At 44.6% G+C, this 22891-nt stretch overlaps 2 protein-coding genes across 3 annotated transcripts in view; one reads left to right on the top strand and one right to left on the bottom strand.

The window, feature by feature from the left end:
• Nucleotides 1-1869, bottom strand: part of gnptab (N-acetylglucosamine-1-phosphate transferase subunits alpha and beta) — a 34147-nt gene extending 32278 nt beyond the window's left edge. For both annotated transcript variants that reach the window (XM_088924295.1, XM_088924296.1), the window contains exon 1: nt 1568-1869. In XM_088924295.1, coding sequence (XP_088780421.1) covers nt 1568-1726 — 159 coding nt within the window. In that variant the 5' untranslated portion in view covers nt 1727-1869. The remainder of the gene's footprint in view (nt 1-1567) is intronic.
• A 9602-nt stretch (nt 1870-11471) lies between these two features.
• Nucleotides 11472-20532, top strand: dram1 (DNA damage regulated autophagy modulator 1). Its single transcript, XM_088924381.1, has 7 exons — nt 11472-11912; nt 14144-14211; nt 15126-15268; nt 15668-15845; nt 18473-18531; nt 19128-19220; nt 20297-20532. The coding sequence occupies exons 1-7, from the start codon at nt 11782-11784 to the stop codon at nt 20339-20341; spliced, it is 717 nt and encodes a 238-aa protein (XP_088780507.1). The 5' UTR covers nt 11472-11781; the 3' UTR covers nt 20342-20532.
• The last annotated feature ends 2359 nt before the right edge of the window (nt 20533-22891 follow it).

Here is a 22891-nt window from a genome sequence, read left to right as displayed (position 1 = left end):
GTGAGGACTGGGAACAAAACCTTATCCCCTCTGATCCTCAACACAGGGCGCCCCCAGGCCTGCTACCTGAGCCCACGGCTCCATTTTCTATTTACACATGACTGTGTGGCTAGATTTAACAGCAACCGCATCATCAAGTTTGCTGATGATACCACAGTAATCAGTCTTATCAGCAACAATGATGAAACCACCTACAGGAGCAAGGTAGCAGAGCTGGTGGAGTGGTGCCACAACAACAACACACTTAACAACAGCAACACACTTAACATCGGCAAAACAAAAGAGATTATAGTGGACTTCAGGAGGCACGAAGAAAGTCACACACCCATCAGCATTCCTGGGGCTCTAGCTGAAATTGTCAGCACCTTCAGGTTCCTCGGCCTCAAGATCACCGAGAGGCTGAGCTGGTCAGAGAACTCTGCTGCCATCCTCACTAAAACCCACCAGCGCCTTCACTTCCTGAGACAGTTAAGGAAGTGGGGGATGAGTACGACAACACTCACCAATTTTTACCGTAATACGATTGTCCTGACTGGTGTTATTACAGTGTGGTATGGTGGAGCCACAGTACAGGACAGAAAAGCCATACAGAGGGTTGTGAGGTCCGCGCAGAAAATCACTGTGACTGAGCTGCCCTCCATCGACCAGATATATCTCGACCGCTGCCACAACCGGGCTCGAGCTATACTTCGGGACCCAATTCACCCTGGTCACGATCTGTTTTCACCCGTGGGTTCTGGTAGGAGGTACTGTATTGCAGTATCAGAACATTGACCAATAGATTCAAAAACAGTTTCTTCCCCCAAGCAGTCCGCATCATAAACAGCTCCAGTCAGCACCTGCACAAATTAGCACCTGCACTTTAAGGTACTGCACTGATTGCACTATGCCCTGTCTTGGCTGTACTATAACGTCTATTGTCTACATTTACTGTCCATGTCTGTTTGTCATTTGTGCCTATTTTTTTTCTCTAATGTTACTGCGTACAGCTGGGCGAGTAAGCATTCCATTACACTTGTTGTATTTGGCAAATAAAGAAATCTTGAATCTACTACTAGCATGCGTCTTCCAACAAAATTATTTGCTATTAAACATCTGTGCAAAATATGTTACGACTTTAAATTCCTGTAAAGTCAAGGCTTAAAAGCACACGCGATGGAAGTTATTCTTCCTGGGAGAGAAGGAGTCCGGCACAAACTCCTGCCGCGCAGAAAATGAAACGACAGCTGAAAACGTCACTGAATAAAGACGTTCGTCTTAGTTCCGCAAAGCACGGATGCATCGTGGCTTAAATCAAACACAAAATAAGTGACTGTTTAGCACAGTGGCCCGCTCCGGTTCTCGACAAGCCAGGCACTTCTCAACCAGACAGCTACACGGACACTGTGTCTCAAACCGCAAGTGTCCCAAGCGCGGCAGTGACGCTCCTCGGAAGTTCAGCGATCACGCTCGACCAGACTCAAGTTTGCAGGCGGGTTTCGGGGACATCGCTCCTGCACGCAGCGCCGAGCCTGGGGGAGCGCAGCCCGCCGGGTTTAAAAGCAGCGAGGAAAGCGCAGCCCCTTACCTCGCCGAACTGAAAGGCAGACACGATCATGAGGACGATACCCCCGAAGCAGAGGTAGAGCCCGTAGCGGTGAGACAAACAGGTGTACGTCTGTCTCTGAAGCAGCTTGAGCAGCGAGGTGAGCACCATGGCTAGTATCAGCTTTCCATGCTCCTTCATTCATTCGCCATTTTCACAACAGCGTAACTGCTACCAGACAAACGGGGGGGAGAAAACAGAGATACAGAAGAGCGCGAATGAAATATGACATCCGCAGAACACCTATCACATCCCCATCATTACCGCTATATCACGCTGAACTCACTCACTCACACCACCCCGCTCCACTTCCTTGCCAGCAAATAACGTACAGCTGGCACAGCGCCGCAACAGGGCCGTAGCTACCGTCCAGCGCCCCCTGCCGCCCCGGAGGGCTTGTACAGTGTGGACAGCTTATACAATTCAACTCAATTCAATTCAAGGTGCTTTATTAGCATGACCGATGGGAGCAATCAGTGTTGCCAAAACAAATAAAAATTCACATGAAACAAAACAGAAAATAAAAGTAAAATAAAATCTACAGACATATTACAGACATTTACAACAAAGACATATCATAAAATATTGACATAGATATATGGAGCATTATTGGGAGACAGACTCACTGTTCCTCGGGCTGTGACAGGAGATCACATACTGGGCTGCCAGTTCAACTGAGTTCCCTCCTCCCTCTCCCAGTAGGATTGGGACCCGTTGTGAATCTGGCAGGTGTGGGAACTCTGGGATTAGATTTCTGAATTTAGGGAAGAATGTTTCTCTAATCCCAGCGTATCTGTCACAGTGCAGTAGGAAGTGCACGTCTGTCTCTGTTGCTCCCCCTATACACTCTCCCGCAGTTACTCAACACACACCGGCGATAACGCAGTGTAAACAGTAATCATGAATAGGACCCAGAGTTGTTCATTAACTCTAGTCTACAGCGTGTGGTAATCATTTTTCTTAAGCTCATACACTAATATCTGGCACCAGTCAATGGTGTTATAAGAAAAAAAAGTAAATAATGAGAACAAAAACTACATTTTCTCTTGGTTCTTCTTTCAGTTGCGTATATTACCCAAGCTTTTTTTTTTAATCAGAGAGGAGAAAAAAAAGTCTTCTTCCAGCCACCAGCTCGGACAGCCGAAAGTGTTAGTGTGTGAGTTGTGACTATAACATATATTTTTTTGTACCTCAGGTGAGATGGCAAAATAGTCTTGGCAGCCTCCAGATGGCCTGGGTTCAGATTCCAGGTGGGGCAGTGTGGCTGTACTCTGGAGTCTTGTACTTTGCTAAATTGTGCCAGTAAATGCCTGCCGTATAGATGTGTGTCCATCTCATCTCCTCGACTAGGATCATTCAGCTTTTCCATCCAGCTGTAACTGCGTCCCCAGCTGCACAGAAAGAGCCCTTCAGCAGAGCATCACAGAGGCCTCCTGGGCGCTGGCAGAGGTTCATCAGAAGCCCTCTGTTATACCGCGTAAAACCAGGGACTGAGGCGGACAGATTTCACAGACGTCTGCTTTTTATGGTGCACAACTCGCACCTGACACAGAATGGCAAAACCTCGCCAGGGCACCCCAGTGCTGTACTTCTGCAATTTCCCTCACGGGATCAATAAAGTATCTATCTCTATCTATCTACAGCGGAAACCCCCAAAACCCAAAACGCAACTGCGTCGTAAAACCCCAAACGGACACTGTGCGCGACATGACACCCACCAAGTCGAAGATGCAGGGGCTCCGGGCAAACGTTTGGAAGCCTGGAAGGGAGAGGGTTTGGCTGCTCTCTGGTGCCCCATGCAGTGCCTCTCCTGACATGGCAGACAACAGAAGACTGCACTGAAAGTTCACAAGTAGCTCGTTTGGCAGTAAGTAGTTTTAATTGATCCAAGGATCTCATCCAGATGTTTTTTTTAAGAAGCCAGGGTACCAGCTACAACAACATGGCCGGGTGACTCGTTCCACCCTCCCACCACCCCTTGTGTAAAGACGTTCCTACTGCACTTCCAAGCAGTTTCCACTTGACCTCACACCACTCCTCCAGTTCTGCTGCTTTCTGTGACGGCCTCTGTGACATCCAGCCTCAGATTATCAAGCTGTTTCTTAATGACCTCAGTTCCTTATTACATTCAGCTATAACGAGAGAAGACAGTTTCAGAGACAAGTTTCTTCCCACAAACTGTCAGATTACTGAACTCGAACCCTACCACTGACTCACGCTGATGTGTTTTTTTCTCACACTGCTTGTTTGACCTTTTTTAAGATGTATGTTATTTAACATGTTGTTGTTGCTTCTGCTGTTCTGTGTTTATGCTGTTCTTAACGTCTTTGTCTTGGAGCACACATGCAAATAAGCATTTCATTGCACTTCCGCATATGACTCTGAACTGAGCTGAAGATCTTTGGGGAGAGATAGGAATCCCTGGAATTAAAATGACAGGTAGCCCCAAAAAGCATCACTCTGAACTAAAGTAGTCAACCTCCTAAAACGTTCTTTCATTACACCCGGATAGGAAGCTGTTCTTCCCAGCAGCTCCTATCAAGACATGCGATTCGACAGTGTGGAGAGAGGGGAAAGTCAAAGTGTCCTGTTTACTGTCCACGCAGAACCACGACCACAAGTCTTTGACAAACTCAACAGTGGACTCAGCTGAGAAAAGTGATCAGATCTGCAGATCTGAGATCAGGTATCAGACCTGCAGATCCATTGTCAGTGATCAGACTCATAAATCTGCGATAAGGGATCAGACAGACTGTCATGGCACAATCGTTACGGACTGTAAGGCCAGTCCGCCAGTGTGTAGTCCTGTGTGTTGATAGCAAGCGGTGAAATAAAGATAATGCCTTCATGCTCAACCTGTATGTAGGCTGTAGTCTTGAAAAATGTGTAGTCCATTTGGCTGGTACATCAAACTTCTCTGTTTTTATTTTTCTTTGGAGAGCACCACTTTGATACTTTTCTGGTGGATGTAAATCAGTATGGCATTAGGCACTGTGACGATGACCCATTGCTCTTTTAAAACCACAGATTTACAGTGTCTGGCAAAATAATTCAGACCCTTTATGTGGTATGTTGAATACATTTTGAGAAATTATAAAATAATGCCCTGAGCTTAGATGTAGAGGGGTGCACTCTCAGCGCCGCCCTGGTGTGAATGAACCAGCTGCACTGCCTGCCTGTGCCCCTCTGTCCAGCTCAGGGCAGCCAGCAGGCCCATAATCGGGTCAGAGCTGGGATAGTGACGGTAAGAGTGTTCCACTGTGCTTCGACTGCAGTATATTGTTAACAGAGGGTGTCTCAAGGTTTTAGCTAGCAGCTATATCACTCTGCAACTCACAACTGGCAGCCCACTGGAGCTCAGCAGGTGTGAGCCTGGTCAGTACCTGGATAGGAGACCTCCTGGGAAAAACTAAGGTTGCTTCTTCAAGAGGTGTTAGTGAGACCAGTAGAGGGCGCTCACCCTGTGGTCTGTGTGGATGACACATAAAACAGAGGTCCTGACTCTCCATGGTCATCAAAAATCCCAGGGTGTTTCACGAAAAGAGTAGGGGTGTTACCCCAGCATCCTGGCCAAATTTCCCCCTGGCCTTTACCAGTCATGGCCTCCTAATAATCCCTATCTCTGAACTGGCTCCATCACTCTGCTCTCCTCCCCACTGAGAGCTGGTGTGTGGGGAGTGTACTGGTGCACTATGGCTGCCGTCGCATCATCCAGGTGGGGCTGCACACTGGTGGTGGTGGAGGGGATCCCCATTATCTGCAAAGCGCTTTGAGTGGAGTGTCTAGAAAAGCACTAATCATTTTATATATAATTGATATTATTTTTCGCTTCTTTGATTTAGGTTGTATTGTACTATAATAAAAGGAATGGCTCCTTGAGTTCTAAGGCACTTTTCATTGAAAAGGACCTCTCCTTGCAGCTGCTGTAATGTGCTTGTTTCTCTCTACTCACCTCAGTCTCACTCCTCCATGTTGCCAGATGTAAAGATTTACCAAGTGACCAGAGATTCCTGTGTCAGGCGTTTTCAGTCTGGAAACTAACAGACTGCTAGTCATGATAAGACCCTAGAACGGTGTTTATTTTCAGTTGTGTAAGATTAAGGAATTCTGACAAAGACTTGAACTGCAGAGAAAGCAAATACCACTAAGAATCAAAATGTACAGTACATTGAAATCTCCAAGCATGAAAAGCTTACTATTGCTGGAGTGTAAAAATTAAAATAGATCATCAGAATCAGATCCAGCTAGGAATAAATTAACTTTAGGAGAGTTATAAATGAGCTAGTAATAGGTTTATTCCATATTGAAAAGAGAAGAAAGAAAACACAACGTTTTGGACGTGGAGCCTTCTTCAGGTGTCACACCGAAACGTTTTTCTTTCTTCTCTTTTCAACGTGAAATAAACCTATTACTTGTTAATTTGCAGCATACGCATGCTGACACAGCTCCCCACCTGAACTACTTATAAATGAGCTATTTCATCAAAGGGTAAGAAGACATGAAATAAAAAACCAGACAAGGCACAAGAACTGCATCCATGCACAGGTGATAATCAGACAACGCAGAGCACATAACTTTTCAAGTTCACGCTCAGCAATCACTTCGGTCTGAAACAAAGCGCTGTTTGTTAACGAACAGGTGTCAAGTGACAGGTCTGAATAAGTTTGAGCACAGAGAATGCAGCTTGAAACCCCGTGCAGACAGCTGAAGTTCCAGAGGAGGAAAATCGAAACTCTGACCTAGAAAACTGGGCCTATGAACCATTCCGAAGCCACAGCACTGTCTATAACTCACCTGAAACGTAAAAGAGATGATTCAATTGTCGAGACAAATACTGATAAATCAATACTCTAGTGACATAGTGAATAAAACAAAACCCAGATACAGAAAGATAGCCAGTCTTCAGAGGTACGTACCAGGTTGAATATAGGGATACTATGGCTAGTGATAGATCCAGCTGTTTCAAATTGTCAAGAATAATAAAGGGTGTGAAACTAGTTTTCTATCATTAATTGGTTTCTAAGGCCTAGCTGGCCTGTCATATTATTTGCTGCTTCACGTTTGTTTCAGAGTTGCGTAAATCCTTTGTGCAGTTTTTCACAATTAGGCTTAATATCATCAAACACAACATTCCCTCCTCTCCTCTCGCCCCAGAGCACTGCCTCTCTCTGTCCCTGACCTTGCGGGCTCTCCTCTTTCTCACTTCACACTGCTCATGCCTGCAGTCTTTCTGACCTGGCACCAGGCATGACACCCCCTCCCTGTCTGTGGACCCCACTCCCTGTGTGTGACTGACTCCTATCTCTCAGCCCCTTGCCCCTGGGTCTTCAATACAGGGTTAGTCAAAATACTGTCGACAACTTTGACAGTTTATTACAAATTAATTACACGGGTTTCATAATAACAGAGAACCCAAAATGATTTCTCCACAGGTGACACCATTGTGGATACTGTGCTACTGCAGTGCCATCTGTGGTGGAGAAAACAAAACTTTAGCAGAATAATCGGCATTTCTACTTGGCGACAACATTTTGACTAACCCTGTGTAATGGCCCTGAGCTCCAGCACGCTTGTATCACTGCTGCAGTCAGGCCAGTGCTTCAATAACTTCACATAACCTTGATTGATCTGCAGAATTCTCAGCCCACGAGCCTTTTCTCGTGAAAGTATTAGAACATGCTGTTGCAGTGCAGCTAACAGGTCATCTCACTGTAACTAAGCTTTCTGAATCCTTTCATTCTAGCTTTAGACAATTGTAAAATATTGAAACTGCTCTAATGTGGCACAGCGGGGCAGTGGTTAGTATTGCTGCCTTACAGCACTCGAGCCCTGGGTTCAATGCCTGGGCTGCTATCTGTGTGGAGTTTGTATGTTCTCCCTGTGTTTGTGTGGGTTTCCTTCTAGGTGATCTGGTTTACTACCACAGTCCAAAAACAAAAACTGGAAAACCAGCCCTGGTGTGTGTGTGTCTGTGTGTAAGTGTTCCCTGTGATGGACTGGCATCCCATCCAGGCTGTACCCTGCCTTGCCCTATTTGCCAGAATAGGCTACAGCTCTCTCACTGGATAAAGTGGTTTGACAATGGATGGATTTTGTTAGCCATGAAGTTCATAACTTAGTCAAGTCACACATAAAACTAAAATCGCTACAAAATGGCTTCCTGCCTGGAATGGTCTTTAGGACTCTGGGAGGCAATCAGTTAGCAGCTAAAAGAAAAGGCTAGTCTTTCGGTTTTGGTCTGTTTTTGTTTCCGTGCACTTTAAATAAATTGCAGGTTTTTTAGGACCTAACATGTTTGCGTGTATCCTGGATCTTGCTATTTTAAAGGTCCCATTACAACATGCTCAATGGACTGTCACAACACCTGTAGTGTAATCTACAGTACACTCACTCCTACAGGATATTGTGAGGGAAATGATCATGCCTCTTCTCCAGGTTGGCAAACAGAGGTAGATCAAATTCACATTGTTCCTCCTGTGTCCAAAGTTCAGCTAGCAAAGAGAGTCTCCTCTCCAGTCCATGGGCTTGGGCCTCCTACACTCGAAACACATCTCCTGGCCCTTTCTTGAAGCCAGAAACTACCACCATATTCCAGAGGTACTGTACCTGCCTTCTAGGCAACATCGAAGAAGGAACAAGTAATAGGTTTATTCCATGCTGAAAAAAAGAAGAAAGAGAACACAACGTTTCGGCCATGGAGCCTTCTTCAGGTGTGAGAGAGACAGGGCAGTAGGCAAAGGTAAAGTAGCGGGAGAACAAAGGTTGGGAGGGAGGAGGAGTGAGAGGCGGGAGCAGGGGACACAAAGAGAGGCCAATCAAGAGGTGTGAAGTCAGAATGGGTGCAAAGAGGTGTGAAATGAAACTTCCAATGAATGGAGAAAATTTAAAAGAACAGTAGTCTGTCGTTAAGGGAAGGGAGAATGTGTGATCCTAGCTGCAGAATAATTTTAGTTTCGGTGGTCTTTCTGATGTATGAGTTCGGAAAACCGTCTTTGAGAACACAGACGGAGAGATTAGAGTGGTCGTGGCAGTCAGAGGTGAAATGAGAAACAATGGGCTTGGAGAGATCTTTAATCTTCACAGCCCTGACGTGTTCTCTGAAGCGGTCTCCGAGTCTCCTTCCTGTTTCTCCAATGTAGATGGCTGGGCATTTACTGCAAGAGATACAGTAAATAAGGTTGCTGGAGGTACAAGATGCTGTCTGGGTGATCTGGAATTGTCCTGAGGGGCCTTGAATGAGTGTGGTGGTGGATGTGTACTTGCAGGTGATACAGCGAGTTCTGTTGCAAGGGAAAGTGCCAGGTGTGGATGGTTGTTGAGGGCGGTCAAGGGAGCTGTGAACAAGGAGGTTACGCAGATTAGGTGGTCGGCAATATAAGATGATAGGGCGATCAGAAAAGAGGGCCCCAATGGAGGGATCATCCTGTAGGATGGAAAAGTTGTGCTTAATGGTCCTGGGGATAGGAAGTGTGTTAGGGTGGTAAGGAAGCACCAAAGGAATGCGGTTGTTACGGCGGGAGTTCCTGATCGGGTTGATGGTCCGGGGGGTGTTTTTGGCTCGGGCAAGGGCCCTGTCAATCACACTGCTGGGGTATCCTCTGTTGATGAAAAATGAGTACATTTCGAGGGCTTGGTTCTCGAAGTCGATGTCGTCACTGCATAATCGTCGTAACCTAAGGAACTGTGAAAAAGGAAGAGAGTTTTTAGTGTGGTTGGGGTGAAATGAGCTGTACAGGAGGTAGCTGTGTGAATCCGTGGGTTTGTAATAAACTGAAGTGGAGAGTCGGGGGTAGTTGATAGAGAGGTTGATGTCTAGAAACGGAAGAGTAGTGGAAGATATGTTAACCGTATATTTGAGGGACGGGTGGAAGTTGGTGAAATGGTGCAGGAAGAACTCAAGCTGATCGTTGGAGCATGTGGCGGCACCGACGCAGTCATCAATATATCGTTTGTAGAGGTCAGGGACATAGCCAGTGTAGGAAGCGAAGAAGCATTCTTCTACCCAGCCGACAAAAATATTGGCATAGCTGGGTCCCATTCTGGTGCCCATGGCAACTCCACTGACCTGTTGGTAAAAAAAATTATTGAAAGAGAATGCGTTCAGTGTGAGGACCAATTCTGCAAGGCGTACCAGGGTGTGGGTGGGTGGATCAAGCACTGTGCGTTTGTCCAGCGTGTGCTTGAGGGCTGTAAGGCCGTCATTATGGGGAATGACGGTGTACAGAGATGTGATGTCCATGGTAAAAATGTAGCATTTGGGGCCCTGAAATAGGAAGTCATTAAAAAGTTGGAGCGCGTGGTTGGTGTCTTTGATGTATGAGGGAAGACCTTCAACCAGCGGTCTCACGAGGCTGTCGAGAAGGGCTGAGATGTAAGTATTCGGACAGTTACATGCTGATACGATGGGCAGTCCAGGGGTGTCAGGTTTGTGGATTTTGGGGAGGAATTAAAATTGAGATACCTACAGATGTTCAATGATGAGCCGGTTCGCCTCCTGGGGGAGCTCCTTACTGCTGATAAGAAGGGAGATGGTGGATACCACTTCCTCTTGGTAGTCAGTGGTAGGGTCCTGTTGGAGCGGGAGGTAGGCAGAAGTGTCAGTTAGTTGGCTAGAGGCTTCAAAGATATATAGATCCTTACGCCACACTACAACAGCGCCTCCTTTGTCCGCTGGTTTGATGACGATATCATCCCTGTTGCGGAGAGACTGGAGCCCCTGATTTTCTCCTTGGGTGAGGTTAGACCTATGTTTACTGGGTATAGAGAGTGCCTTGGGAGCTTGATTAGTGCATTGGTTGATGAAATAATCAACTGGTGGAAAACGGCCAGAGGGGGGAGTCCAACAGCTCTGTTTGGGATTAATGTTGTTAATGACATCAATAACCTGGTTGTTATCAGAAACCCACGTGAACAAAGGGTGAACATACAGACTCCACACAGACACCGCCCCAGGAATTGAACCCAGGGCCCCAGCACTGCTGGGCAACAAAGCCAACTACCGAGCTGCTGTGCCCCCCCGACTTAGGACATGTGGAGATTTATTCCGCAGTGTTTGAAGGGCAGCGTTTTGAGTTTATACAGGTCACGTTTTAGTACGATGTCCGAAAGCAACAAGCTTTCGGTGTAAAGATCACACCCTGGAACAGCTGGGGTGCAGGGCCTTGCTCAGGGGCCCAATGGAATAGGATTCCTCTACCGGCCGCGGGGTTTGAACCGGCAACCTTCCAGCCACAGAGCCACCGCTCCGCCCTTAGTTTAGTAAAGCACTAAACCCGCTGCTGCAGCAGATAACAGCTCGCACTTTCCTAGAGTTTATATCGAGCTCATGAAACGTATCAGCACCTCCTGTAAGCTTCACAAAGCTCTACGTTGTGATTTATTTCACATTTACCCATATTTGACACCTGCCACTTTTTTTTTTACTCGGCACGAATCAGGTTTTGGCATGCTTTCCGCTTTCTGTCTCTCTTCACCGCTGTCTGGCGTCACAACGGTGCTAGTTAACTAGTAACGAGTTTTAAAAAAATATATTGCGGAATTACATAATTTACTGCCAGGAATCGGAGAGCGCTTCAACTTCTTTGTCCCTTTCTGTTTTCGAGCGCAAGGGCAGGCTGGGGCAAAGGGGGGGATCCTCGTTGCCTTAGCGACTAACCGGTGAAACTTTGTGGGCGCAGTTTTATATTTGGCTGTCTCTGTAGGGAGAGTAACCCGCTGTTCAGCTTCGCCTTTTTTTTTCCAGAAAAGAAAAAGAAAAAAAAAAGCTTTAACAATAAATCTCAAGCGAATTTTGGGCTGGTCTGGCCAAAAAAAAAAGGCGTTAATGATCAATCTTTGTCGAAGTTTGCATTAAAAGCAGAACTTCTCCTTACGCACCGGGGCGGGCGGGGACATTGTGGAAGTTGCATCTGCCTGCTGGAGTTCGCAGGGCACCGCAGCCGCCAGTAACCCGCCCGTGTGCGAACCAGGAAGGGGGCTTCGTGGTTTTCGGCTCCGGGGGACCCGCGAGCGCGGCGCGAGGACTCGCTCCACGCCAGCTGTCTGCCACGTGACCGCCGCGCCGCCACAGCTGGGCTCGGACAGCGGTCGGGCTCCGGCCAGGTCTGCCTCAAGACTGCTCCTCCCGGGGATGGCAAGGGCTCAGGCTGGGGCTGGACAGCTCTCTCCCGTGTGCTCCCGGGCTCGCCGCGAACACAATGCTCTGGTTTCTGGAAGGGATGTGCCTTTTGCCCACGTCCTTGGTCATCTGGTCCTCCTTTTCCTTCGTCCTCTCCTATATCGTCGCCGTGCTCCGGCATGATGTAGACGTCGTGTTCCCGTATATAAGGTAGGTCGCCCCTGGAACTAGCCTGCGTCTCCGCACAGGTGCGGGCAGGACCCCGCAAGCTCTGTAGTTAGGTTTAGTGACAGCGTTACAAACCAAGAGTTCTGCCGGAAGAGAAGCAACAGATGAATGTGTTGTTGTGTTTTCCAATTTACTGGTAGGGTCAACGCGTTCGCCTGCGTGGACCTCATTTTCTAAAATACCTCATTATTTTAATTCAGTGCACATCAAATATGTTGTAGTTTGTAGACCTACTGGACGCCGCTGGGCTCGCAACACGTCTGTTCTCGGAATATTTACGCCCACTACCTACATATAGCGAAACTGTTACAAAAAATGATTTAAAAAATACATTAAAAAAGGGTGTTTCGTAGAATGTGAACCACGGAGGGCGCATTATTTAAGTGCGTATAAAAGGTAAATCGTTGTGTTTTAAATGGCTTTATAAGTAAAATGCAAGACAGTTTCACTTTCCCCCGAGCGGATCTGTTGTTGAACTTGCGAGTTATTCCGGGAACATCTGGCCCAGTTAAGCGCAGATGAGCTTGACTGTACACCCCGCCAACGCTGCGAATCTGTTTCTTTCAAACAGCGTAAAGTAATAACGGCGGAGTTTTGATTGCCGATACCGACACGCTGTTGGTCAAGGTGTGAGTTTACCTCCCATTGCGCTCTCACACACGTCTGTCCCGAGGTTTTACTGCGTGAAAAAACACTGCACCCTAAATGGAGCTCACCGTCTGCTGCCACGCAATTAACACGTTACCTGACAGTGTTGACCGTCAATGTCCGTTTGTAGAGAAAAAACTAAATCACAGGTAAACGCAGGTTAAAATGTTATATACTGTACTCGACGTTTACATGTTTGATTTAGTCTAAAATATGACAACTTTTTACGATTTGCAGAGTATAGTGGACCACAAACTTATTTTATTTACATTTTTAAAACTGAGAATTACATATTATAAATGTGCAAGTTAACCTTCATCACTAGAAACTCGTATAATTAAAAAAAAACACGTTCACTGTATCATCTTCGCTCAGCTGCAAACGTCCCGAGCAAAAGGGAGCGAAGACGTTTAACTGCGGCCTGAAAATCGTCCACAGCGAGAGGCTGGAATCGGAATGAGGTTTTTCGCCTTTTGTCAGAAGTCATCATAATCAGATTGGACCCGGCTGACGCGGGTGTGCCTGTCCTGGAAACATCTCTCATGTGTCCTGGTATCACAGGCTGTGGGCTCCGAAAATCTTCAGAAACCGTTGAGATGGGAACTTCTGGGAAAGATTTTCTTCTCTTCCAATGCTACCCCGTGTCTGACCTTTCGACAAAAGGGAATCTGCAGAGAGAAGAAGACCAACAGTTTTTCCTTTTTCCCTGGATTTTTCCCGTTTCTCTGCAGTTGTTTTGGTTCTGGTGAGGCTCCAGACTAACATGGCTGCCCGCCAGTCTTTTCCCTCTCTTCACTGCTGGTGCGTTCTTGTGGAGGAGGGATCCTTCACCTCTCCTTTCTCGCAGCCCCGTGTCAAGGATTCGTTCTCACCAAAGACCCCCATCTTCCACATTAGTTCTAATCTTAAGATATTAAAAGCAGAAACGGATCGCCCATAAACAGCGTCGCAGGAGACAGAGGTCTGCTGGTGCTTAGTTTGTCCACACTGCTGTGTGCAGGTGAAAAATGTGCCCTTGTTTAGGGACCCCATTGGTCAGTGCTCAAGGACTCCAGGAGGTACCTGATTCCTGGTTCACAAGCACTGCTGTATATAACATGACTGAAGTTATAAATTATCGCTTTGCTTCATACCTGTCAGTGAAGTCTTGGCTGATAGTATTTCATCAGCAGACAGGTGGTGATTAGCTGAAAGCCCCTCTCTTGAAGGAGTTTGCCCGTACAGATCTAAAGGCTGATGAGACAAAAATGAATGGTGAAATATGAATGACAGAATCGGAGGTTTGCTGTGGTGCGGAATACAAGTGAGAATTAACAACCACAGTTCAGTTCATCAAGAACAAATAGATCACAGGTTCCTTGAGGAAAAAAAAATCCTTTAAAAAAACAAATTCTGCTTTTAAGTGAAGAACAAAATACAATGCATGCTTTTTTGTTTTAGTGGAGAAAATCTCAATTCGTATTAAGGTTTTTAATTCAAGGTCCAGTGCTGAGATAAACAGGAGTTGCTGAGTGTCTTCTGTGCTGAGTTAATCCTGACATTTCTTCTTTACTGCTTTGTATTAGTGATACAGGGACGGAGGCACCTGAGAGTTGCATTTTTGGTGCAATGATAACCATCAGTGCCTTTCTGGGTAAGTACAGAGGCAGAGAACTGGTCTAGGCAAGCATGTAAGAGCCATGGGGGTAGTATTATAACACTGTCTCAAATGCTCAAAACTTGTTACTTTCCATATGAAAATGGTAGCTAAAGATTTAAGACACGCTCTCCCATGAATACGTTTTTCTCTTTTTAGACCTCGTTGCTTTGTGAACTCATGTGTGGTGTGAGCTCAGAGCCTGGATTTGAGCAGGCAATCCTGGGTGCCTCTGATTGACTGAAATGTCAGTTCGGATGAGACTGTGTCACAAAACTAGCTTCTCGCCAAGTGGGGTTTGGGTACTCTCTGGTCGTGGGGTGTGACATCAGCTGCCTGACACGGGCTGTCCTGGCATGAGTATCTCCTGCTGGATATATAACAAAAATAATGAAAATAAAGCACACGTCTGTAAGAGTTCCCGGGCTGTAACTCTAACTTCACGCATCCTTTAAAGTCTGAAAGAGAAAAGCTGCAACTTAAGAGGTCTTGCTTTTCTCACTGGTGGTAGCTCTCTTGCACACGTGTGCATGGCCCTATTTCAGGCTTAACCAAAAGCTGAAATCACACTTCCCTTTTTGAGGAAACCAAAAGCAGAAATGCTCTTGTGCTTGAAATTAATTAACAGCAGGTGCGACACTGTTTGCTGACTCTTTATTCCAGCGTAAAGTCCTCACAATTTAAAAAACAAATTGTGCAAGAAAGGAAAGTTTGTTAAAAAATGCCTGTAACATCAGATACCATTTTCCTGTCTGTAAAATCAGTTTTCTGTAATTAATTTAATTAAAAAATATCATTGGATGAACATCACAGTTACCATACCCCAGTTTTATCACGGTCAGGCATGAATAATCCTTTGATGTTTGCTAATCCATTAATCCATATTTTTATTTCTTATTAACATTTTCCAGGTGTGTCCACTATGTTTACAAGGTACAAGTTTCTTGAGAAGTTAAATGAAACAACAGATAGCCTTGACCCCAGACTGAATCTGACTGCACTTTGTGTTGGAATAATTGGGTGCTTGGGAATGTGTGTTGTGGCCACCTTTCAGGTACATAAATCGAAATGATAACATTACAGTCTCACAGCGGTACACTATACTGTAGATTCAGAATGCATTACATCTTTCAGTACTTTACTTTAGACGTGTATTCACTTTTTAGGCAAAAGATCCATTAATCTAATTTCGAAATAAAATAAATCATGCAATTTGAAGTTTATATGAGCTGCATTTTGCATTAAATTCATTTATTTTCTTTCTGATGCTTGTGTTATGCTTGCTTTGTGTGACTTCCCGATTCTTCCTTACCTTAGATTGTTACCCTCCAGGTGACAATTGAAAAGGTGTAGGACAGACAGCCTAAAGCTTGCTGCCCGATAGCTCTGTGTCTGCCGTTCCAGTGCGCGGGCAGGGTCTCACTCGCTCACTGCTCCTTGTGTCTCGTTTCAGGAAACGGCCGTCATGGAGGTTCATGACCTTGGTGCTCTCCTTGCCTTTGTTTCTGGGGTCATCTATATTCTCCTCCAGTCCATCATCTCCTACAAGATGCACCCACATGGGTCTTCACTGGCCACATGCCACGCCCGCATGACAATCTCCATCATCTCCCTGATCGCTGTGTTCCCAAGTATCCTTTGCGCCGTGGCTCCTCTGCGTGTGTCTGGCGAGGGGCTGTGGATCTGTGTGGTTCTCAGGATCCTGCAATGCCGTAGTCAAACGCCTGTAGCAGGAACAGTTCATTTTTTATCCGCAGTTAGTAAGCATGACCGTCCGTCATTCGGATGAGACATTAAACCGAGGTCCTGACTTTCAGTGGTCATTAAAGGTCCCCGGGTATTTCTCGAGAAGAGTAGGGAGTTATCCCGGTGTCTGGGCCAAATTTCCTCTTTGCCTTTACCGTGGCCTCCAAACTCTCCCCCTGTATGACTGGCTTGCACTTGCCCTGCGATGGACTGGCGCCCTGTCCAGGGTGTACCCTGCCTTGCGCTCGTTGCTTGCCGGTAGGCTCCAGCTTCCCGCGACACTGTATGGTATAAAGCGGTTTGGCAAATGACATGACAAGCATGACCATTGTCAAATTGTCAGTAAAGACGTTTTAAGGAATGTGTTTCCCGGTTTGCAAAACTGTATAAGATGTTCCGAGATAAGATCATCATCGTTTCTTATCAGCCTCACATTGGCCAATCGGAACAGGCCATCATAGAATTCAGTATAATTAATAATAATTCCTTACACTTGTATAGTGCTTTTCTGGACACTCCAATCAGAGCTCTTTACAGTAATGGGGATCCCCTCCACCACCACCAGTGTGCAGCCCCACCTGGATGATGCGACAGCAGCCAGAGTGCACCAGTACTCTCCCCACACACCAGCTCTCAGTGGGGAGGAGAGTAGAGTGAGGAAGCCAGTTCAAAAATGGAGAATATTAGGAAGCCATGATTGGTATGTGGGAAATTTGGCCAGGACGCCAGGGTAACACCCCTACTCTTTTCAAGAAATGCCCTGGGATTTTTAATGACCACAGAGAGTCAGGATCACAGTTTTAAGTCTTATCCAAAGGATAGCTCTTTTTACAGTATAGTGTCCCCGTCACTATACTGGGGCATTAGGACCCACACAGACCGCAGGGTTTGCACCTCCTACTGGCTCCTCTGACAGCTACCTCTTCAAGCATCAGCCTAAGATTTCCCAGGAGTCTCCCATCCAGGTACTGACCAGGCTCACACCTGCTGAGCTTCAGTGGGCTGCCAGCTGTTAGCTGCGAGCTGCGAGCTCCAGGGTGATGTGGCTGCTGGCATCAATATGGCATAAATGTACATAGAAAATATTTATGAGTTTATAGAGGAGACATCTTTGGAAACCTTTTTTTCACTTAGTTTTTGCCTCTAATATTGTTCCGCACTCCGTTAAACCACCCTCTACATTTTCTTGTTGAAGTTATACATCCCAGGCTCACCTGCGTGCCTCGACATGTGAAAAAGCTCACTTGAGCACAGCACAAGCTGTATAGATTGTGTAATTTTGTAACACAAGACTACAAGGGTACTTGATACAAGTTTGGCTAATCTAGTCCATTTGGAAGTTAATAGCTAATTGATCCCAGGATCTCATGTAGCCATTCCTTGAAAGAAGCCAGGGTATTACCTTCTGCAACATGGCTGAGGATATTGTTCCATCCTCCCGCAAACCTTAGTGTAAATAAGTGCCTCTGGTTCACAGGTTTAAATTCACTGCCCCTTAATTTTCATTTATTTTTGTGTTCTGCTTTTGATTTTAAAAAATCCAAAGGAATTCCCATAGTATAAACCTTGGGGATTTTGATATAGATTCTTATTTAAACTAATCAAATTCACAGATGATGAAAAAAACAGGGGAGTGATAAACAGAGACAGCAGTAAGGTATTTACAAATAGACATACAGATTGGGCAGGCATGTGGCAAATTAAATTTAATGTCAGTTAATATGAAGTCAACCACACAGGGACATGGCTATAGACATCACATGGGTGATTCAGAGCTACAGGTATCCACAAGATGTGTGTCTTTATGTAGATTCTTCAATGTTCTCATCAAGACCAAGTAGGAAAGCAACAGAAAAGACAACTGAATGTTTGGATATGTTATTAAAAGGGTGGAATTTAAATTCAGTTCAGGGAAGTAGTGCTTAACTTCTGCTGTGTATGATTGAAACCTTGTGTAGATCTTTGTTCACTACACCGCAAAAAGGGTAAAACGGTCTTAAGGTGAGTTCAAAAAGGAGCAACAGCAATTAATACTGGTCACGAAGGATTGTCATATACAGACAGGTTAAGGGAGAAATCTTTCCATTATCTTCAGTCTAGAGCACAGGTGATATAAAGTTTGGATTCAAGTGAATTGGTTCCGTTGTGGTATAGATAGTGTTAACTGGAGGGACAACTTCAGTCACAGTAAAGCACCAAGCTCACGGGGGTGACAACTGGAAGCTAAATGGGAATTTGTTGCATACTGAGACACAAAGAGTTGTGGGTGTCTGGAACAGGCTTGTATGTGTTCTTGAAGACCAATGGCTAGGCTATTTGAAGAAACAGCAGGAGGAAAATTTAGATTCAGTCACCTACTAAACTGTCAAGATTGGCTGAATGGCTGCTAATTTTTACCTGCTTATGGTCAATGATTAATGATTTGAAAAATTAGATTTAACAGCCTCCTGGTCTCAGCAAAATGAGTCTTTTGTTCTTCTCACTGCTTCTCCTTGACCTCTGACCTCACTAGCGATCATATGTGCTGCTTGCTTGAAAATGTCCAAGTTACACTGGGACCCACATGACAAGGTACTGCATCTGTTCATTATCCTTGCAAATAAGAAGTAAAACCAGTTCCTGTTCAAACGCCTCTTCAGCAGCAGTTGTTGATCATTGTAGTTCAGCTCTTTGAGCTGCATTGTATAAAAACATCAAGAAACATTCTGTGTAATTATAAGCAACAAACATGATGTTGTATTTCTTTTTGGAACTTGTTTCATATACTTCTAAGTAGCTGCTGTCAGTCTAACTAGTAGTAAAAGCAAATATGCATCTCTTTCAAGCATCTTAGTCTCCTGAGCTAATGTACAGAAATGAACAGTGTTGTGCTGTCAGAAATTGTGTGCTAGATTCCAGATGAGATCATACTTTAAAACACTTGAAAACTCCAAAAAGAACACAGTGAAAAAAATACATTTTATTGACAAATACCATGACTTGTTTAAGTACTGACATACAAACTGGCTGTGCCCTGTGAATGTTTTCACATCTGGTTGGAATAAGCACGAAGAAGTGCCGTAGGCTTGTTCTCTAATCCCCCATAAAGAGACGATGTGTATTTTCTCAAAGTGAGTCTTGTCTTACTCTAATGCAGGCTTCCTCTATGATCTCCTCCTGTGTTCTAGGGATATGGCTTGCATGTGACAAGTGCTGCATGTGAATGGACAGTGGCCTTTGGCTTCGTCTGTTATTTCCTGACCTACATTAAAGAGTTTCAGGTATGTGGGGTCCCTGTACTTGCACACGCACTTTCCTCTTTTCACTCTTTCCAGCTCGTGGATTCTAGGAAAAGAGAATTGTTGAAAGTTGAGCCATAACCTTTCAATTCTTTTAACTCTGTCGAGCACTTACGGTACTGTACATGTCTCATCAGATGTGTTGTTTCCACACAAATGGCATTCTGCTAAAGCAGTGCCTTACACCATGGAAGACAAAATTGCACTTTTAAAAAGAGCATTAGATTTTTCACCAAATTTAAACGCTTTACTGAAATTATTTTTCGTTGAAAAAACGTTTTGATCTTTTTGGCTAACATAGTCAACTAATGTTCATTTTTAAACCTATGTGATAAGGCGTTGAGCAAATATGAATCAATATTAGACTACATGTATGCAGTGTAATACTGATATTTCTCTGACACTGAAAAGCTTAAAAGGCAAACGGATAGACACGTGAAGGTGCACATAAGAAATTCTCTGTCTCTCTCATCTTTTGAAAGTAAAATGCAGAATGCAAATATTTTATTTCTGTGCAAAGAATAAATGTGTACATTCTCAAAATGTTTCTCTGGCACTGGAATTACTATGTTTCCTACGAATATATTTGAATCTGCTCAAAGCTACTGAAATGATTTTCATTTCTTCGAAGGAAGAACTATTACAGAGTAGGGTACAGAGAAGCAGTTCTCATGCGGGATGGCAGCTCGGTCTATCGTGACGATAAAATCACTGCATATTGTCTAGTTTTTGCAGTGGCTTTGCTTTCCTATCAAAAGTCACAACACTTTTTAGAGGCTGTGAAAAAGAATTTTGTATCAGTGAAATCAGTCTTCTGAAAGATGTGAGAGCTCTCACACATTCATTCCTTCACAAAAAAGGGAAATGTGCACTGAAATTTCTGTTTCAGATAACTGGCTGGTTCTTGCAAAAAAACCCACACAAAGGCGCAGCTCTTATGATCTGTATAATGTTCCTTAGTACATTTACTAACGGGTTCTAACATCACTTTCAAAAAAGCTGATAAGATATGTATTGAAAGTATTTTTGATTTAACTCTTTCTTTTCTTTCTCAACAGACGTTTACATTGAAGATGAAGATACAGATATTTGACTGTTCTTGACATTGCATTTTATTCCAGAAAAGGTTTCTTGGACTCCAGAAAGATTTATAGGAGATTAAGGGACTCTTTTTAAAAAAGAAGGTTAAATCAGTTTTATTTTCATAGCATTTTTATTAAATTGTACATCTGTAATAATACCTTGTGTATTAAAAATAACATTAGATAACCTTAAATAAAAAGGTACCATTTTATGAGTGTCATTGTTATACTCTTTTTGATCAACAACATTAAGTGTGAACTTTGGAGTTTCAATGCCTTGCCAAACACCCATTACATTTTGTTGGTGGGTGTTATGCTTAGGACAGCAGTAATGCCATGATGCGCACTGTGCACACCCAGGTTTTAATCTGCGTGATTAGGGCTGGAATGAGAAGATTAGGAAACTCGTAGCCTATTTTGGGAAACCCCAGGTTTAACACAGGGAGATGGATTTTATCTCGGCTAAACATAATGTACATTCCAAGGTCCTGCTTGTAGTTTATTCATTTAGTTTGTAAAGGGTTCTCTTCTATTTCGGTAAGACAGAGCTATGACAAAACACCTAGTGAGGGAGCTAGAAAAGATACAAAAACCTTCATCTGACATTCTTAAGAATTGACAAATAAACCCTTTTTTGCGGTAGATTTCATAATGGCGTTATTACACTGTCTGTGTTCTGTTGACCAACGCATGCTTCTGCGTAGTGATGCACTTCCTGCTGCAGCCCAGACCAGCTGTACAGTCGGGTCTCTGCAGAGTATGGCTCCGGTTGCTCAAGCCGCCTGGTCCAAGGAGCTGTTTGCAACTTTTGTTCCTGCCTTCAGCTGCTGAATGTAGCAAAACAGCTCGTCAGGAAGGCAGAACCTCAGAAGGACTCTCTTCACTGTTCCAGTTGCGATTTGACTGACAGACCCAATGCTGAGCCCATGAAGACGGCTCTGGGTTACAGCTGGATTCTGAACAGAGATGTTTTCTGTGCCGCTAAGAACGCAGACCCCTTGTTGGAAATCACCTCACCAAAAAATTTCTTAAGTTTCTTAAGTTTCTTTTCTATCTTATGACTGCTCTTACATGACCTGTAAAAAATCCCAAACCTTATGCAAACGAGGGTATTTGAGGAAGTTGGTCATTTTATTTCTTTCTTTTAAAACCACTAAATCAGAAGCGCAATCATAGAGCTTCCTTATCAGACACACACAAACCCTGTGACAGCAGAGTTGCTGATAGGAATGTTTTGTGGGTGGAACTTGTGCAGGCTTGTCTCTACAACAGCATCTGAGAAGAGACTATGACCTGGTTATGTTTTTACCAGAAATTAGGAAAAAAATAACATTAAACAATAAAAAATACACAGGCAAAGTAGTCAAGACTGAAGTTTGTCCTGGTACACAGTACAAAAACCATCTTACACCTGGGTAACTGTTTACCTGAAGCTCATGATATAGCATGTGTAATGCCTTTTGTCTGTTAATAAGGTTAAGAAACGGTGAAACATTGTAATAAAACGGAAGTGAAAGTACATGTTAATCAGGATATCATAAACCCTTGGCAACAAAAGAACCAGCAGAAGAGATGTTTCAGCAGAAGAGATCTTCATTCGTACACATTACTGTTGAGCTAAGATCTGAGATTTTAAGACTGATCCTCGAATCACTCCAATAACACGTTTAGAAGTAGAAATTCAGAAGAACCCAGTCTGACACAAGGAAAAAAGCAAGATAAACAGCCTTCATTTTCTTGAATCCATCATAGCTGAGCGAAGTCACAGAATCAAAAAAGGGGAACTTAGATATGTGGAACTAAAATGAGACAGAAGAATGCCAAATTTTTTCTTTAAAGTTTTCTGAGGAGACTAATTTCACACTCACACACTAGTGGAATTGGTAGCTTAAAGTTAACTGTGTCCATTGTTGTTCAGCTTTTATTGTCATGTCATTTGCCAAACCGCTTCAGACCATACGGTGTCGCGGGAAGCCGGAGCCTACCCAGCAAGCAACGAGCGCAAGGCAGGGTACACCCTGGACAGGGCGCCGGTCCATCGCAGGGCAAGTGCAAGCCAATCATACATGGGGACAGTTTGGAGGCCACGGTAAAGGCCGAGGGGGGGAAATTTGGCTCAGACACTGGGATAATTCCCTAGTCTTCTCGAGAAAAATGCCCAGGGATCTTTAATGACCACTGAGAGTCAGGACCTCGGTTTAATGTCTCATCCAAAGGACAGTGCCCACTATAGTATAGTATATGCCACTATGCCAGGGCATTAGGACCCACACAGACCACAGGGTGAGCACCCCCTACTGGTCTCACACCTCTTCCAGCAGCAACCATAGCTTCCCAGGAGGTCTCCCACCCAGGTACTGGCCAGGCTCAACCCTGCTGAACTTCAGTGGGCTGCCAGTTGAGAGCTGGAGGGTGATATGGCTGCTGGCATAGCTTTGAATGTGATGCATTTTATTTCTATTATTATAAATGAGTGCTGTCCTCTGTTGGATTCTGGGTGTCTGTTTCTGGGTCTATGTGCGCCCTGGGAAGTGCTGGGGTCCCTTCTTGCACCCACTGGTTGTTGGGTGA

Source organism: Atractosteus spatula, chromosome 8 (genome assembly GCF_055471065.1).
Source record: "Atractosteus spatula isolate fAtrSpa1 chromosome 8, fAtrSpa1.hap1, whole genome shotgun sequence".
Lineage (NCBI taxonomy): Eukaryota > Metazoa > Chordata > Actinopteri > Semionotiformes > Lepisosteidae > Atractosteus > Atractosteus spatula.
Note: the sequence above shows the minus strand (reverse complement) of the source record. Positions and strands in the feature narration are given on the sequence as shown.